This window comes from Salvelinus alpinus, chromosome 18 (assembly GCF_045679555.1).
Source record: "Salvelinus alpinus chromosome 18, SLU_Salpinus.1, whole genome shotgun sequence".
NCBI lineage: Eukaryota > Metazoa > Chordata > Actinopteri > Salmoniformes > Salmonidae > Salvelinus > Salvelinus alpinus.
In genome coordinates, this window is record NC_092103.1 from 35,891,787 (window position 1) to 35,911,607 (window position 19,821).

General features: G+C 45.5%; 1 protein-coding gene across 5 annotated transcripts in view; it reads left to right on the top strand.

The window, feature by feature from the left end:
- LOC139544534 (poly(ADP-ribose) glycohydrolase-like) overlaps positions 1–8,305 on the top strand; it is a 48,008-nt gene extending 39,703 nt beyond the window's left edge. For 3 of the 5 annotated variants that reach the window (XM_071351741.1, XM_071351742.1, XM_071351740.1), the window contains exons 21-24: positions 5,596–5,704; positions 5,796–5,904; positions 6,449–6,577; positions 7,798–8,305. In XM_071351741.1, the coding sequence (XP_071207842.1) occupies positions 5,596–5,704; positions 5,796–5,904; positions 6,449–6,577; positions 7,798–7,910 (460 nt within the window). In that variant the 3' untranslated portion in view covers positions 7,911–8,305. Of the gene's footprint in view, positions 1–5,399; positions 5,479–5,595; positions 5,705–5,795; positions 5,905–6,448; positions 6,578–7,797 lie in introns of all 5 variants that reach the window. The other 2 variants (XM_071351743.1, XM_071351744.1) reach the window with 1 other exon arrangement.
- Positions 8,306–19,821: the final 11,516 nt, after the last annotated feature.

Consider the following 19,821-nt stretch of genomic DNA (forward strand, 5'->3'; position numbering starts at 1 on the left):
TTTTGGGGTGGTTCAATTCGTTTGAAAATACACGAATTTCTGTGCTACTTAATTCGTGCGAAAATACACGAATTTCTGTGCTACTTAATTCGTGCGAAAAGACACGAATTTAACCAGTAGGGACGACACACAAGCCGTTGCAACAACCATAGACGCGATCGCCTGTATTCATTTATTTTACGTTATGAATATATAGATATTTTGTCTTTTTTTAACCATTTAACCATAAGAGGTTATATATATATTGTCTTTATTTAATCCCTATTAAAACATTGTGGTTTTATGCCTATATGTACTGTTTTCGATTTTTCTGAACAGACTTTTCAGGATAGAATGAATGTAAGCAATGCATGATGGTTAATGGTGTTTTATTCGGTTGTAGTTCCATGTATTTCTTAAAAAATAAACGTGTAAACCATTTTTATTGAACAGAATGTAACTGAAAATACAATGGCAGCCTTGCCATTGTCCATCAATAACAAAACATTTTTTTTTCGTATAACATTTGGGGAAACGTATGCAGTCATTGTAGTCTTACATTTTGTTGGCCAACCAAAATTACCAAAACGTTAACCCGTAATAAGGCTAGGGTGGCTGAGTGTAAATACATGGCTCTGAGTGTAAGCACCTTTTCACTAGAAACGTTCTTGTGTTCAAATTACCGTCAGTGCGAAATAGCTAGAAAGCTTTCGTATTTCCACTTGGCTGCACCTACGGTTACGATAACGATAAATCAAGTGCAATACCTGCGTCGACCTGTGTCGAGCAGCAAAACACCGGAAAGCTTCTAGCCTACCGGAAAGTTACAAGAAGAACAAGAATAGTTACCTCATCCGGTCATGTGACACTCTGGATGCCCCCTAAAAGCAATTTCAACCGTTTTGAAAAATGACGCCTGGTAACCCCAAAAAAATACCAGGTGCATGAAAAGTTTGGACTTAGAATATTTTTTGAAAACCTCCATAAATCACTCAGGCCAGCACCCATTGATTTGGGGCGGTAGTATAGCGCTCCCAGAGCGGGTATGGAAGTCTGGATCCCCCCTAAAAGCATTTAAGGCTCTGTGTGTCTTTAAGCACCATACTTTTTCACTCCATCCTTGCTGTGTGTGTGTGTGTGTGTGTGTGTGTGTGTGTGTGTGTGTGTGTGTGTGTGTGTGTGTGTGTGTGTGTGTGTGTGTGTGTGTGTGTGTGTGTGTGTGTGTGTGTGTGTGTGTGTGTGTGTGTGTGTGTGTGTGTGTGTGTGTGTGTGTGTGTGTGTGTGTGTGTGAGAGAGCTTTTCTTTGACATCTGTTTAGCGAAATTACTGATTTACAGTTCATGAGGGTTGACCGATTCACACATTTAAAGTTTTGGAAAGATCTGACTTTTTTAAACCTTCGAAACAGCACCTATGACCCCATTTTAAGGCACTTCCGGTTGGCACAGGAAGCTATAAGTAAATACATATCCTGATCGGGGTATGCTTTTACAGAATCCTGAGTTTTAAGTCTATACGTTAAGAACTGACTGATTTACACAAGGTTGAATGCACTATATATCACAAACTGCTGGTTGGGTATGGCAAAACACTTTTAGGGTGATTTTATCACTTCCGGTTGCTCCAGGAAGCTTAGAATCAACACAGGTAGACCTCATAGTGGCTTGATGGATTGTCATTGAAGACAGGTTCATAAGACATTCATAACCCACATAGGCTTCAGGTTGAATTTAGGGGTGCAGGCAATGTGTTCCTATGGGGTGAGATGTCATTGTAAACTGTTTGATGTAAACACCTTCTTTTAACTGTTAAGGGTTAATGCCACACGGTCAATGTTAGGCTTGCACAGAGACCTTAGGAACGTTCCTGAGGTCAAATTGTGCTTCTAAACCTTAACAGTTCTCTCTCTGTCTCCCAAAAGCAAAAGACTTGAAATGTAGGTCAAGGGTCATCTTCTTGTCACTGTCGCTGCGCTCAGACCGAGCAAGCTACGGTCAAGCGGGGCATCTCGTTGAACTCGGCACGGCTATGGTGATGTCATTTTTTGTGGTGATTTCAGAATGCTATTTTGGTGGTTTTTCACTGTTGAAACATATTGCAAATGCACAAAAGTCAACTAGCAAGTCAGTGTCCATCAGCCAATTAGATATTTTCAGACACCAAACTGATACCATCTGACTCCAAACTCACTTTTTCCAACTCGTTTAGAAGCCAACTATCACATATTTCAGAGCAGGCCCAAAATTCACAGCGCCTTCCATTTAAACCATAATAAAACAAATAATACGTAGTTATGTTCTAGCTGCGGGTCCAGTTTTCACATTATGTTTAGCCCTATGTGAGGCGACCTAGAATCCCAAGTTTCGGCTCGATAGGTCATTCGGTGCCCGAGCAAAACCTTAATTGGTGCTGAAATTCCACTTTTTTCCATGCCTTGCTACGGGGTCCTTGAATGAGCTATCGGACAGAAATGTCGGGATCCGTCTCTATGGGCCGAGCCGGTTTCAATGCACCTAGTCTTGCAACTCTGGGACTTTTCTAAATGTCACCATTTTGTAATGCTCAAAATGAATTGAAGTCAATGCAAATGCACCGAGGCTTTTTATCGGTCCGAGAACCTTCTAGAGCCACATAACTCACTGTGCTTAATCGACCTGAGCTCTAGAACAGGTTTGTAAAGTTTCAGAACTCTAGGTCTGACGGTTCTTTAAAAGTTCAAACAAAAGTAACTATTGCAGGCACTGTCTGCCTCTAAGCCCCTCAGTGTGTTACTCCATCCTTTCTGTGTGGGTGTGTAAATTTTTCCTTGAAATCTGATGGGATGAATGACTGATTTACAGTTCATGAGGGTTGCCTATTCACATATATTAAGTTTTGGAAAGATTTGACTTTTTTAACCCTTCGAAACAGCCCTTTTGACACCAATTATGGCACTTCCGGTTGGCACAGGAAGCTGAAAGTAAACACATATCCTCATTGGAGTGGGCTTTTACAGAATCCTGAGTTTTAAGTCTATACGTTAAGAACTCACTGATTTACATAGGGTTGAATGCACTATTTCTCTCAAACTGCAGGTTGGGTATGGCAAACACTTTTAGGGTGATTTAAAATCGAATCTTTAGAATCGACACAGGTAGACCTCATAGTGGCCTGATGGATTGTCATCGAAGACAGGTTCATAAGGCATTATTAACCCACATAGGCTTCAGGTTGAATTTAGGGGAGAAGGAAATGTATTCCTATGGGGAGACATGTCATTGTAAACTGTTTGATGTAAACACCTTCTTTTAACTATTAAGGGTTAATGCCACACGGTCAATGTTAGGCTTGCACAGATCGGGAGGACCTTAGGAACGTTCCTGAGGTCAAATTGTGCTTCTAACCTTAACGGTTCTCTCTCTGTCTCCCAAAAGCAAAAAAATATGAAATTGAGGTCAAAGGGTCATTTGGGTCCTTCTTCTTGTCCCTGTCGCTGCACTCAGACCGAGCTAGCTACGGTCAAGCGGGGCATCTCGTTGAACTCGGCACGGCCTGGAGATAATGGCAATGCCATTTCAGGCTTTGTGTGTCTTTAAGCACCGTACTTTTTCACTCCACAATTTTCTTCGTGGTATCCAATCGCTAGTAATTACTATCTTGTCTCATCGCTACAACTCCCGTATGGGCTCAGGAGAGACGAAGGTCGAAAGCCACACGTCCTCCGAAGCACAACCCAACCAAGCCAACACAGCGCGCCTCCAACCCGGAAGCCAGCCGCACCAATGTGTCGGAGGAAACACCGTGCACATGGCCCCCTTGGCTAGCGCGCACTGCCCCTCGGCCCGCCACAGGAGTCGCTGGAGCGCGATGAGACAAGGATATCCCTACCGGCCAAACCCTCCCTAACCCGGACGACGCTAGGCCAACGGACCTCCCGGTCGCGGCCGGCTGCGGCAGAGCCTGGGCGCGAACCCAGAGACTCTGGTGGCGCAGCTAGCACTGCGATGCAGTGGCAGAGCTTCGAGACCCACTTAAAAAATGTTCGTCTGAACACACTGCAACTGGATCTGTAACTTTTTTTTTTTTTACTCCTTTTTGTGAACATGACCAATTTGTCAATGTACGATTTCTCTTAAATTACGATAGATAAATGGCTGGTTCTTTTTTTCCTGACACCGTATGCTTATGTACTTTGACGTGAAGCGGTCAAATTAGCACCCTACTTTACGTTTTTGACCTTTAATCCCAGAAAAATGGCCATAACTCAAAAAGCGTTGAGGCCTCGACGCCATCTTGTTCGGGGCCAACTGTCCATTACGTCTTCGAAATATTTTCCGTTTAGGAGAAAAGGCCACATGCATTTGCAATGTGCTTGTGCATTTGCAATATTATTTATTTTCCCTCTGGTGGGAATTTCCTAGACTGCGGAAAAATGACCAAAATGTGTTATTTTTATAAAACGGAAACCGAACGTCGGAGAGATTTAGTTTGATGACTTCCTGAAAGATCTCTCCCCCGCGCACAGCCCGACGCCGTCCGCGAATTTTAGAAACGTTGCAGGACGTCTAGTAAGGGACCTTACATTTGCAATGTGGCGTTTCTCACTAACGATATGGCGAGTGCTAAAATGTTCCCTTAAGGTATGGAAAGGCCTTGGAAAGGCCATAAGTGTAAGCCAACATAATTCATTATTTTACATTAACATGTAATACATGCATTATGAAGACAATTGTGTAATTTAGGCTCCACGAAATATGAAATGGGTTATGAAGAAAATCATGTATGGTTGCCTACATGACAAAAAGGCGTTCTGATTACAAGTGCACCAGTATCCAAAGTATTAAGCGAAATCAAGCACAGAAAACAGCATTGGCATTAATAAAACAATATTTCCCACAAATTAAGTCGCAGGTAAATGTGCGTCTTTTCTCAAAAATTCTGTTCAGCAAGTCTAAAACAGTACATATAGGCATACAACGACACATTTTAAAACATGGTTAAACAAAGACAACATTTCTGTATATTCATGACGTTGAATTAGCCATTAAGAAGAACAAAAATGAAATATAAATTATCGCGTCTATATGGTTGTTGCAAAGGCTTGTGTCGCCTACTGGTTAAATTCGTGTCTTTTCGCACGAATTAAGTAGCACAGAAATTCGTGTATTTTCGCACGAATTAAGTAGCACAGAAATTCGTGTATTTTCAAACGAATTGAACCACCCCAAAAATGCACAAAAACGCACGAAATCTGCTGAAATACATTTTGTACATATATGCGCGAATTGAATGTGAGACTGTGTTGGTAGAACATACTCAGTTGAGCATTCTAACAACCCCTTATTCTGTTGCATAAAACAACCATTTGATACAATAATAGCATCATAACATAATCTTGTAATTTCCACCATACACATCTCTCTCTCTCTCTCTCTCTGTAGGTTCTCAACAGTTCAGTCAGTACAGTGGCTACAGCGACACTTTTAAGTGGGTAGGGCCTCACAGAGACGACTTTGAGAGGTGAACACATACACTCACTCACACACACTCACACACACACTCACACACACTCACACACACACACTCACACACACACACTCACACTAAAGTCCCTGATTGCTCTGCCTGTGTTTGCAGGGATGAGTGGCAGAGGCTACACAGGCAGATTGTGGCCATGGATGCTCTCCACTTCAGACACCAGAGAGAACAGTACAACATGAAACAGGTCACCAGGGAACTCAACAAGGTGAGAGACAACCCTCCTCTCCTGTAGGGGCCAGATTACACCTGATTAGTAGAATCTGATGTCGGTGGTCTCCTGTAATATCCTCCCTCAGGCGTATTGTGGCTTTAAGGCAGATGACAACACTTACCCAGACTTCCTTCCTGACATCGCCACGGGCAACTGGGGCTGCGGAGCCTTCAATGGAGACCCCAAACTTAAAGGTACCCCTAACTGTTAACCCCTTACTCAAAGGTAGCCCTAACTGTTAACCCCTTACTCAAAGGTACCCCTAACTGTTAACCCCTTACTCAAAGGTACCACTAACTGTTAACCCCTTACTCAAAGGTACCCCTAACTGTTAACCCCTTAACTCAAAGGTACCCCTAACTGTTAACCCCTTAACTCAAAGGTACCCCTAACTGTTAACCCCTTACTCAAAGGTACCCCTAACTGTTAACCCCTTAACTCAAAGGTACCCCTAACTGTTAACCCCTTACTCAAAGGTACCCCTAACTGTTAACCCCTTAACTTAAAGGTACCACTAACTGTTAACCCCTTACTTAAAGGTACCACTAACTGTTAACCCCTAACCCTCGACCCTTAACTTAAAGGTACTCCTAACTGTTAACCCCTAACCCTCGACCCTTAACTTAAAGGTACCCATTAGATATGCAGTACCACAGGCCTGCTATATGGGTCTACATAGCTCTCTGTCTAAAACTGACAATGACTCTGTGATCTGATTGGTTGATTTTCCCCTCCCAGCTCTGATCCAGCTGATGGCTGCAGCCAGGGCCCATAGAGGTGTGGCCTTCTTCATATTCAAGAACTTCAGCTTGGAGAGAGAGCTGCAGAACATGCACCACCTACTGGTCACACACAGAACTACAGTGGGTGAGTTAGTACACACAGAACTACAGTGGGTGAGTTAGTACACACAGATCTACAGTAGGTGAGTTAGTACACACAGAACTACAGTCGGTGAGTTAGTACACACAGAACTACGGTGGGTGAGTTAGTACACACATAACTACAGTGGGTGAGTTAGTACACACAGAACTACAGTGGGTGAGTTAGTACACACAGAACTACAGTGGGTGAGTTAGTACACACAGAACTACAGTGGGTGAGTTAGTACACACAGATCTACAGTGGGTGAGTTAGTACACACAGAACTACAGTGGGTGAGTTAGTACACACAGAACTACAGTGGGTGAGTTAGTACACACAGAACTACCGTGGGTGAGTTAGTACACACAGAACTACAGTGGGTGAGTTAGTACACACAGATCTACAGTGGGTGAGTTAGTACACACAGAACTACAGTGGGTGAGTTAGTACACACAGAACTACAGTGGGTGAGTTAGTACACACAGAACTACAGTGGGTGAGTTAGTACACACAGAACTACAGTGGGTGAGTTAGTACACACAGATCTACAGTGGGTGAGTTAGTACACACAGCACTACAGTGGGTGAGTTAGTACACACAGAACTACAATGGGTGAGTTAGTACACACAGAACTACAGTGGGTGAGTTAGTACACACAGAACTACAGTGGGTGAGTTAGTACACACATAACTACAGTGGGTGAGTTAGTACACACAGAACTACAGTGGATGAGTTAGTACACACAGAACTACAGTGGGTGAGTTAGTACACACAGAACTACAATGGGTGAGTTAGTACACACAGAACTACAGTGGGTGAGTTAGTACACACAGAACTACAGTGGGTGAGTTAGTACACACAGAACTACAGTGGGTGAGTTAGTACACACAGAACTACAGTGGGTGAGTTAGTACACACAGAACTACAGTGGGTGAGTTAGTACACACAGAACTACAGTGGGTGAGTTAGTACACACAGAACTACAGTGGGTGAGTTAGTACACACAGAACTACAGTGGGTGAGTTAGTACACACAGAACTACAGTGGGTAGTTAGTACACACAGAACTACAGTGGTTGAGTAACTATAGTAAATATTAGACTGCAGGAGGTGGAACCTGATCTGAAAGTTCTCCTTCCCCTCACTGTGTTTAGTCAAACTTCATATCCTCCTAGTGGCCATGTAAATCAAGTTTGATTGATTTATTCCTCTCCCCTGTCTCAGGTGAGCTGTATGAGTTGCTGGATGACTACTGTGCTGTGATACAGTCGGCTCACACACATGTGGACCTGTTTGATTGGATCAGGAATACCCTGAAACACATGAGTCACCTGTGAGGACACATCTCAATACTCTAAAGGAGTTTCCTTTCCTTGTCTCCTTTCCTTTTTTCACATTATTGAGATGCACCCCAGAGATAGAGTGGCTCTATGAATGATCTGTGGATAGAAACATGGTACAATTCCAAGTAATGGTTGATTATGAATGTGCTTGTCTTTCACTATTATGCTGTTCCTAAATCAAACTGATAAACTATACAGGGCTTTTTAACTGCTGCGTACAGAATTAAATGATGTCAGCTAAATCAGAGGTCCTGCTTTTTGATTTCCCCCCTTGATGATAGCCAACAACTTAACCAGCACTGGACATTATGCACATGAAGTGTAGTGTAAAATACTCTAGAATTATAATTGTTCCTTAATAAATTATGATTAAATTCCTCTTTATAATCCAGGGACTTCACCGTTTGTTTTGTGTTTGTATTGAGCATTGTGGCTGTATTGTGGCTGTCACAAACACACACATGCACAATATTTATCGCTCTCACACACACACACACACACACCATCTCTCTCTCTCTCTCACACACACACACAATCTCTCTCTCTCTCTCTCTTTCACACACACACACAAACTCTCTCTCTCTCACACACACGCACGCACGCACACACACACACACACACACACGCACACACACACACACACACACACACACACACACACACACACACACACACACACACACACACACACTCACACACACACACGCAGAAAAAAGAGAGTAACATGAACTTATTTCTGCTGTACTGCCCTCCATTCTCCTTCTCAAGGTCCAAGGTCCAAAGTCCAAGAACAAACATTTCACAGACATTCTTCTTCCCTGTATCAACATGACATGTTTGTCCACATTGTATTGATGACACCACCGTGGCACCCGCAAATGAAAAAAAAACATTTTCATTATCATATTTGTGCCTTTTTAGTGCATAGGTTTTGGGGAATTGACCTGTTTGTCTGTTTGTTTCACCAGAGAAGAACACACATCACAGAGCGAGAGAGTGTAAGGAGTGTGTGTGTGTGTGTGTGTGTGTGTGTGTGTGTGTGTGTGTGTGTGTGTGTGTGTGTGTGTGTGTGTGTGTGTGTGTGTGTGTGTGTGTGTGTGTGTGTGTGTGTGTGTGTGTGTGTGTGTGTGTGTGTGTGTGTGTGTAAGGAGTGTGTGTGTGTGTGTGTGTAAGGAGTGTGTGTGTGTGTGTGTGTGTGTGTGTGTGTGTGTGTGTGTGTGTGTGTGTGTGTGTGTGTGTGTGTGTGTGTGTGTGTGTGTGTGTGTGTGTGTGTGTGTGCGTGTGTGTGTGTGTGAATCAGCATTATGATAACCCCTGACCCCTAGAGACCCTAGGCTAGCAGCTGTGTGTAGTTCTGTTACAGAACCCTTATTCTGTACTATGAACCCATTTTCAACACAAATATTAAACTGTATAAACATAGATATAATATAGTACAGTAGAAATACACATTTACATAATCTGCCACTAAACTACGCTGTTGTTGACTGACCAGATTTTCAACTATTGGAACATTTAGTGACAGGAGTAAATTTGTAAACTGACAACACCATCAGGTTTGTTGATGCCTGTTCTCTGGGATTATATTTTTTAAGGAGAACAGAAATCTGAATTCCTTTTGTATTTTGTATTTATTATTTATGACATACACAGTCCCCATGCTGGGATTGAATAGGGATCCCCACCCCAGAGGGATGTATACGGTTCAGGAGGAGAGAAAGTTAACCACTAGACCAGACTCCAGGACATGTAAACCACATTGAAAACCTGTGGTTTGAATTGAAGAGGGCAGTCCATAAGCACAGACTGTCACATCATTACACACACCTGGCAACCCATCATTAGGCACACCCGGACTTCATCACTGCCCTGATTACTTCCCCTTTATCTAGCACTCCCTAGCATTACTCTTCAAGCAGTATTGGTTCTGTTCTGTTCATGTCCAGACGCTGCTCTTGTTTTGTATCGCTCAATGTTCTTTATTATTAAACTCACCAACTGCACCTGCTTCCTGACTCCCAGCGTCATTGTTACAGAATACTGCCTCAACAAATAGAAGAAGCAGGGTATCAAGACATCTCCCAGATGGTCGCCAAACAGGGACTCCTACTTCGCCAACACCACGACCAGCTGGCACAACTGGGGAAGGCTATGGAGGAGGTCCTCTGCGTACTTCAACGTCTCGATATTACCCAAGGGGCATAACCTCCAACTAGCGGAGGATAGTCGCTACCACGTTTTGACCCAGCGAGGCAGCACCCCAGCCCATCCAGCAGTCCCCCCAGGTCAGTGATGCCCGTTTGTCTGTCCCCGACAAATATGACTGGACTCCATGCAAATTCCGTGGCTTCCTACTCCAGTGCTCCCTTTATTTCGCTCATCAGATGGGAGGCCCCACCACCGAGAGGTCCAAGGTTGCCACGGTTATTTCCCTGCTGACCGGACAGGCGTTGGAGTGGGTTACGGCCGTCTGGGAGAGAGGAGAGGAGGAGCTGGGCTCCTATGAGGGGTTCATGGCTCTGTTCAGAGGAGTCTTCAATCATCCACCGGAGGGCAGAGAGCGGGGTGAGCGCCTACTCCAACTACGGCAGAATGTCCAGACCGCTGCGGAGTACGCCCTCACCTTCCGTACAGGGGAAGCATCTAGAGGATGGAATGAGCCGGCACTCCAAACCTTATTCAAAAGAGGACTGCGCAAAGAGGTCGAGACGGAGTTGGCATGCCGAGACGACACTCTCTCCTTGGACACACTCATCGCGATGGCCATCCATCTGGATAACCTTCTTCGGGAGCGTCGGCACCCCCATTCGCCTTTCTCCCTCCTTCGTTGACCGTTCTGAGTCAGAGCCTGAACCCATGGAGGTAGGGGCAACATGTCTCCCCGCGGCTGAGCGACGCCGTCGACACAGCTGGGGCTCTTTCCCTATTGCGGTCAAGAGGGGCACCAGCTTCAACAGTGTCCGATACGTTCCAACCCGGAGTCTACGAGAGCAGAGGGACGGCTCCGTGATCATCCGTCTCCTGGGTTAGGTGTTAGTATTCCATCATCATCACTTTCCACCAAACCATTGTTATTATTGATTTCACTAACTCACTGTCCCTCATGTATTGTTTCTACAGCTCTAGTGGATTCCGGAGCTGCTGGGGATTTTATTGACCAGGCCCTTGCCTCCTCCCTGAACATCACCTCATACCTGCTCTCCTCCCTGTTTCCGGATCAAGCGCTGGATAATCGACCACTGGGATCCGGGACTATCACACACATCACAACACCACTCACCCTCACCATGGAGTCCATACATCAAGAAAGCCTTCCCTTCCTCATCATCAGTGAACCTGTACACAAGATCATCCTCGGCCTCCCAAACCTGCAACGCCATAACCCCACCATCTCATGGTCGAGGATGACAATCACTTGCTTTCCCTTCCCCTGTGTTTCCACGTCGGTTGAGAGTCCTGTGGTTTCCCTTCAGCCCAACATCCCGGAGGTATACCAAGACCTGCAGGGTTTTTTTCCAAGACCCGCGCCACCTGTCTCCCTCCCCATGTGACTGTGCCATCGACCTGCTTGCAGGCTCTGTGCCTCCGCGTAGCCACATCTACCATCTGTCGGTGGCTGAAACAGAAGGCTATGGAGGAGTACATCCATGAGGCGCTCCAACAGGGTTTAAGCTGCACGTCCACCTCCCCTTCGTGGCAACGAAGGATGGAGTGTTACGCCCGTGCACTGATTACAGAGGTCTGAATTCCATCACCACTAAATACCGTTACCCTCTCCCGTTGGTGCCGGCAGCAATAAAAATTACTATAAATTACTATAAATATTTAACTTTCATAAAATCACAAGTGCAATACATCAAAATAAAGCTTAACTTTGCTGTTAATCCAGCCGCCGTGTCAGATTTCAAAAAGGCTTTACGAAAGCAAACCATGCGATTATCTGAGGACAGTGCCCCGCATACCAACACATGAAAAACATATTTCAACCAGGCAGGTGCGACACAAAAGTCCGAAATAACAATAAAATTCATGCCTTACCTTTGAAGATCTTCTTCTGTTGGCACTCCAAAATGTCCCAGAAACATCACAAAAGGTCCTTTTTTTCGATACATTTCTTCTTTATATCCCGAAAATGTGAATTTATTTGGCGCGTTGGATTCAGAAATACACCGGTTCCAACTCGCCCAACATGACTACAAAGTATCTAATAAGTTACCTATAAACTTGGTCCTAACATTTCAAACAACTTTCCTAATCCAACCTTAGATATCCTAAAACGTAAATAATCGATAAAATTAAAGACGGAATATACTGTGTTCAATAACGGATAAAAACAATGTGGAGTGAGCTCCAGTTCACGGGCGCCACACAGAAGAGTCCACTTGGCTTGACACTCACAATGAACAGCCCTACTTCTTCATTTCTCAAAAGAAAAACATCAACCAATTTCTAAAGACTGTTGACATCTAGTGTAAGCCATAGGAACTGCAACCAGGTTCCTCATAAATATAGTTTCCCATAGAAAGTGAATTGAAAACACAGTGACCTCAATTTTCTTTTTCCTGGATGGTTTGTCCTCGGGGTTTCGCCTGCCAAATAAGTTCTGTTATACTCAAAGACATAATTTGAACAGTTTTAGAAACTTTAGAGTGTTTTCTATCTAAATCTACCAATTATATGCATATCCTAGCTTCTGGGCCTGAGAAACAGGCAGTTTACTTTTTGGCACGCTTTTCATCCGGACGTGAAAATACTGCCCCCTATCCCAATGAAGTTTTAACAAGGTGTTCCGGGACATGCTCGGACACCAGGTGGTTGTGTATATCGACGACATCCTGGTCTACTCAGCTGCCTTGGATGATCACATCGCTCACATCCGAGTAATCCTGGAATGCCTCCTGGCTAACCACCCATATGTCAAAGCGGAGAAGTGCCAATTCCATCAGGAGGCTGTCTCCTTTCTGGGTTACCAGATCGGCCCGCATGGAGTGATGATGGACGGTAAGAAGGTAGATGTTGTCAGGTCATGGCCATTCCCAACCACCATAAAGGGGTTACAACGGTTTCTGGGGTTTGCCAACATCTACTTCAGTTTCATCAAGAACTTCAGCTCTATCGCCTCTCCTCTTACCTCTTTCCTTGGGGTGGAGTCCTGCACCCGACGAAGCCTTCTGCCTACTGAAGGGATGTTTCACCTCTGCCCCATTGCTCAAACACCCAGATCCTGCCCTTCGTGGTGGAGGTGGACGCTTCAGAAGTAGGTGTGGGAGATGTCCTGTCCCAATGACAAGGTAATCCACAAATTGTATCCATGGCCACACAACTGGCCGCACACAGCTGTCATTGCTGGACTTCCAGATATCACCTGCACTATTCAATCCATCTCTGGAAAGTACTACTGGCGCAGGACGTCACTCGCTATGTCAACTCCTGTTCCGTATGTGCCCAAACCAAATCTCCAGGCACGCTCCAGCAGGGAAACTCCTTCCCCTTCCCATGCCTCAGTGTCCCTGGTCTCATCTGTCCATTGATTTTGTCACTGATCTCCCCTCCTCTGATGGTTTCACCACCATTTTGGTGGTTGTGGACATATTCTCTAAACCCTTCCATTTTTATCCCTCTCTCTGGTCTCCCTACCGCTCTCCAGGTCGCGGAGGCACTGTTCCAGCAGGTCTTCCGGTGCTATGGTCTTCCGGAGGACATCTTCTCCGACCATGGCCCCCAATTCACGTCACGGAAATGGAAAGCCTTCATGGAGAACCTGAGGGTCACGGTCAGCCTCACGTCCGGGTACCAGGCTCAGTCTAACGGGCAGCTGGAGAGGATAAACCAGGAGCTGGGGAGGTTCCTGAGGAGTCACGGCCAGGACCGGCAGGGGGAGTGGACCAATTCCTTTCCTGTGCGGAGTACGCCTAGAATTCATTGCTTCAGTCCTCCACCATGTTGACTCCCTTCCAGTGTGTTCTGGGTTATCAGCCAGCCCTGGCTCCATGGACCTCGAGCCAGACCGAAGCTCCTGCGGTGGACGAGTCGTTCAGGCGCACAGAAAAGGTTTGGAACAATTCCCACATGAGACTCCAGCGCGCAGTCCACCACCAGAAGGAGCAGGAGGATGCAAGGCCACTGCAAGGCTCCTGTTTTCCATCATGGGGATTGCATCTGGCTCTCTGCCTGTCCTGTAAGAAGCTGAGCCCCCGGTTTGTGGGGCCGTTTAAGGTCTTCCGGAGGGTTAACGATGTGACATATACAGTGCCTTCGGAAACTATTCAGACCCCTTTACTTTTTCCACGTTACAGCCTTACTCTAAAATATATAAAATAGTTTTTTTCCCTCATCAATCTACACACAATACCCATAATGACAAAGCAAAATAAGGTTTTTTTAAATTCTTGCTATTAGTAAAACATTATTTTTTAAATATTACATTTACATAAGTATTCAGACCCTTTACTCAGCACTTTGTTGAAGTACCTTTGGTAGTGATTACAGCATTGAGTCTTCTTGGGTATGACACTACAAGCTTGGCGCACCTGTATTTGGGAAGTTTCTCCCATTCTTCTCTGCAGATCCTCTCAAGCTCTGTCAGGTTGGATGGGGAATGTTGCTGCACAGCTATTTTCAGTTCTCTCCAGAGATGTTCGATCGTGTTCAAGTCTGGGCTCTGGCTGGGCCACTCAAGGACATTCAGAGACTTGTCGCGAAGCCACTCCTGCATTGTCTTAGCTGTGTGTTTACGGTCGTTGTCCTGTTGGAAGGTGAACCGTCGCCCCAGTCTGAGGACCTGAGCGTTCTGGAGCAGGTTTTCAACAAGGATCTCTCTCTACTTTGCTCCATTCATCTTTACCTCGATCCTGACTAGTCTCGTCGGCTTGAGGGGGAATATACACAGCTGTGACTATAACCAAAGAGAATTCTCTTGGGAGGTAACACGGTCGGCATTGGATTGTGAGGTATTCAAGGCCGGGTGAACAAAAGGACTTGAGTTCCTGTATGTTATCACAATCACACCATGAGTAGTTCATCATGAAACATACACCCCCGCCCTTCCCGGAGAGATATTTATTCCTGTCTGCGCAATGAACTGAGAACCCATGTTTCCGTGAAGCCATGTTTCCGTGAAACAGAGTATGTTACAATCCCTGATGTCTCTCTGGAAGGAAATCCTTACCATGAGCTTGTCTACTTTATTGTCCAGAGACTGAACATTAGCGAGTAATATACTTGGAAGCGGTATGTGGTGTGCTCGCCTCCTGAGTAAGACTAGAAGTCCACTCTCCGAGTACCTCTTCTCCGCCGCCGATGTTTTGGATCAGCTTCAGTAATCAGTTAATTTGCCCTGACAAACAAAGGATCCAATTGGGAAAGACGTATTCCTGGTCGAAATTCTGGTAATGGTGGTAAGTTACTGTCGTTCTGATATCCAAAAGTTCTTCCTGGCTGTATGTAATGACACAAAAAAAAATCTAGCCTAATAATGTAAGAAATGAGGGCCTCCCGGGTGGCGCAGTGGTCTAGAGCACTGCATCGCAGTGCTATGCTGCGCCACCAGAGTCTGGGTTCGCGCCCAGGCTCTGTCGCAGCCGGCCGCGACCGGGAGGTCCGTGGGGCGACGCACAATTGGCTTAGCGTCGTCCGGGTTAGGGAGGGTTTGGCCGGTAGGGATATCCTTGTCTCATCGCGCTCCAGCGACTCCTGTGGCGGGCCGGGCGCAGTGCGCGCTAACTGAGGGGGGCGGGTGCACGGTGTTTCCTCCGACACATTGGTGCGGCTGGCTTCCGGGTTGGAGGCGCGCTGTGTTAAGAAGCAGTGCGGCTTGGTTGGGTTGTGCTTCGGAGGACGCATGACTTTCGACCTTCGTCTCTCCCGAGCCCGTACGGGAGTTGTAGCGATGAGACAAGATAGTAATTACTAGCGATTGGATACCACGAAAATTGGGGAGAAAAGGGGATAAAAATAAATAAATATAATAATAATAATAATAATAATAATAATGTAAGAAATAACACAGAAAAAAACTAAAACTAAATAAGGGCAAAATTACCTAGGGGCAAGAGGCAATGATGATCTTTATGCCATCAATGGGGACTGTTTCCTCATACACCCAGGAGATCTTTAGGACTGGGGAATGTTGCCTCACACAACCAGGAGATCTTTATATCATCAATGGGGACTGTTGCCTCACACAACCAGGAGATCTTTATGCCATCAATGGGGACTGTTTCCTCATACACCCAGGAGATCTTTAGGACTGGGGAATGTTGCCTCACACAACCAGGAGATCTTTATACCATCAATGGGGACTGTTGCCTCACACAACCAGGAGATCTTTATGCCATCAATGGGGACTGTTGCCTCATACATCCAGGAGATCTTTAGGACTGGGGAATGTTGCCTCACACACCCAGGAGATCTTTATGCCATCAACGGGGACTGTTGCCTCACACACCCAGGAGATCTTTATGCCATCAATGGGGACTGTTGCCTCACACAACCAGGAGATCTTTATGCCATCAACGGGGACTGTTGCCTCACACAACCAGGAGATCTTTATGCCATCAACGGGGAATGTTGCCTCACACAACCAGGAGATCTTTATGCCATCAATGGGGAATGTTGCCTCACACACCCAGGAGATCTTTATGCCATCAATTGGGGAATGTTGCCTCACACAACCAGGAGATCTTTATGCCATCAACGGGGACTGTTGCCTCACACAACCAGGAGATCTTTATGCCATCAACGGGGACTGTTGCCTCACACAACCAGGAGATCTTTATGCCATCAACGGGGACTGTTGCCTCACACACCCAGGAGATCTTTATGCCATCAATGGGGAATGTTGCCTCACACAACCAGGAGATCTTTATGCCATCAACGGGGACTGTTGCCTCACACAACCAGGAGATCTTTATGCCATCAACGGGGACTGTTGCCTCACACAACCAGGAGATCTTTATGCCATCAACGGGGACTGTTGCCTCACACACCCAGGAGATCTTTATACCATCAATGGGGACTGTTGCCTCACACACCCAGGAGATCTTTATGCCATCAATGGGGAATGTTGCCTCACACAACCAGGAGATCTTTATGCCATCAACGGGGACTGTTGCCTCACACAACCAGGAGATCTTTATGCCATCAACGGGGACTGTTGCCTCACACAACCAGGAGATCTTTATGCCATCAACGGGGACTGTTGCCTCACACAACCAGGAGATCTTTATGCCATCAATGGGGACTGTTGCCTCACACAACCAGGAGATCTTTATGCCATCAACGGGGACTGTTGCCTCACACAACCAGGAGATCTTTATGCCATCAACGGGGACTGTTGCCTCACACAACCAGGAGATCTTTATGCCATCAACGGGGACTGTTGCCTCACACAACCAGGAGATCTTTATGCCATCAATGGGGACTGTTGCCTCATACATCCAGGAGATCTTTAGGACTGGGGAATGTTGCCTCACACAACCAGGAGATCTTTATGCCATCAATGGGGACTGTTGCCTCACACAACCAGGAGATCTTTATGCCATCAATGGGGACTGTTGCCTCATACATCCAGGAGATCTTTAGGACTGGGGAATGTTGCCTCACACAACCAGGAGATCTTTATGCCATCAACGGGGACTGTTGCCTCACACAACCAGGAGATCTTTATGCCATCAACGGGGACTGTTGCCTCACACAACAGGAGATCTTTATGCCATATTTGGCAGGCTTGCTGGGCATGTACTGTGTGAACCTGCTTCTGCCCCGGAACTGCACAAGCTGCTCATCCACTGTGACGCAGTCGCTGGGGATGTACCTTCCTCTACAGTTTGCTAGGAAAAGGTCCCACACATACCGGAATTATTTGAATGTGAACCTCATAGACCACTATTGCGGCTAATCCTATCTTCACACAGGCCTCTCTCCTTACTCACAAATTGCTGTTTTGTGTCACACCCTGATCTGTTTCACCTGTCTTTGTGCTTGTCTCCACCCCCCTCCAGGTGTCGCTCATCGTCCTTATTATCCCCTGTGTATTTATACATGTGTTCTCTGTTTGTCTGTTGCCAGTTCGTTTGTTTCCCTGCTCCTGCATTTTTCTTGCTCCCTTTTTCTATTCCTTCCCGGTTTTGACCGTTCTGCCTGACGTTTTTGTACCTTACCCACCATTCTGGATTATTGACCCCTGCCTGCCCTGACCCTGAGACTGCCTGCCGTTCTGGTCCCTTTACACCCTCTCTGGATTATTGACCCCTGCCTGCCCTGACCCTGAGACTGCCTGCCGTTCTGGTCCCTTTACACCCTCTCTGGATTATTGACCCCTGCCTGCCCTGACCCTGAGACTGCCTGCCGTTCTGGTCCCTTTACACCCTCTCTGGATTATTGACCCCTGCCTGCCTTGACCTGTCGTTTTCCCCCTCCTGTTGTTAGGAATATACTTTTGTTTCTTCAACTCTGTCTGCATCTGAGTCATACCTCAAACGTGATAGTTTGCACATCTACAAATCTTTTTGTCATGGCTAGGCGCTAAAGCACTGCCAAAAGTCTGAGCGCCTGAAATCGACATGCACAAGCAATTATTGCTTGCAAATATTAAGCTACATGTTTGCGAATGTGATTACAACTACACATGTGCTTTATTCATGTTCAAAACTCATCCATTATGCGCTTGCAAATTGTGTTTACAACAAATCTATTCTATACACTCAAATCTTTACATCAGTGATTGACCTTCATACAATTGCACCTAATTTCTATGGAGTGTGTGTGTGTGTGTGTGTGTGTGTGTGTGTGTGTGTGTGTGTGTGTGTGTGTGTGTGTGTGTGTGTGTGTGTGTGTGTGTGTGTGTGTGTGTGTGTGTGTGTGTGTGTGTGTGTGTGTGTGTGTGTGTGTGTGAGAGAGAGGTTTCTCTCCCAAAAATTGCATTGTCACTCTAACAGTGTAACCAAGGACATAGATTGTTTAACCAGTCAGCATTATGGTAACCCCTGACCCCTACAGAATGTGCCAGGACATTATGCCTGTACTGTTAGCTTTGGCTGAGACAGACAGATGCTAGGCTAGCTGTTGTGTTTAGTTCTGTTACAGAACCCTTATTCTGTACTATTTTCAGAGGCATATACCCGTATATAGTATACACATTTACATAATCTGCCGCTAAACTAGGCTGTTGTTGATCGACCCGATGTTCAGCTATTGGAACATGTAGTGACTGGAGCAGATTTGTTGAACAGACAACGTCATCAGGTTTGGTGATGACTGTTCTCTGGGATTATATTGTAAATGTTTTTGTTTTTATGAGATGGAAGGATAGGAGCAGAAGCAGGGAAGACGGAGTATACTTTTAAGGATAACAGAGTTCTAAACTATTTTTATATTTTTTATGTATTATTTATGACATGCAAAGGCCCCATCCTGGCATTAAACAGGGATCCCCACCATGGATGGAAGTATATGGTTCCGGAGGTGTCACGATCGTCGTATGGTGGAAGAGAGGAGGACCAAGGCGCAGCGTGAAATGAATACATCTTCTTTATTAATGAAGACGAAAACGAAACGAAACAAAACACTATACAAACTAGACAAAATAATAAACCGACGAACGTGAAGCTATATAAACAAAAGTGCAGACACAGGCATCTTAGACATAGACAATCACCCACGACATACCCAATGAATATGGCTGCCTAAATATGGTTCCCAATCAGAGACAACGATAGACAGCTGTCTCTAATTGAGAACCAATCTAGGCAACCATAGACATACAAACACCTAGACTGAACACTGCCCCATAAACATACAAAAAACCCTAGACAATACAAAAACACATACATCCCCTATGTCACACCCTGACCTAACTAAAATAATAAAGAAAACAAAGATAACTAAGGCCAGGGCGTGACAGTAA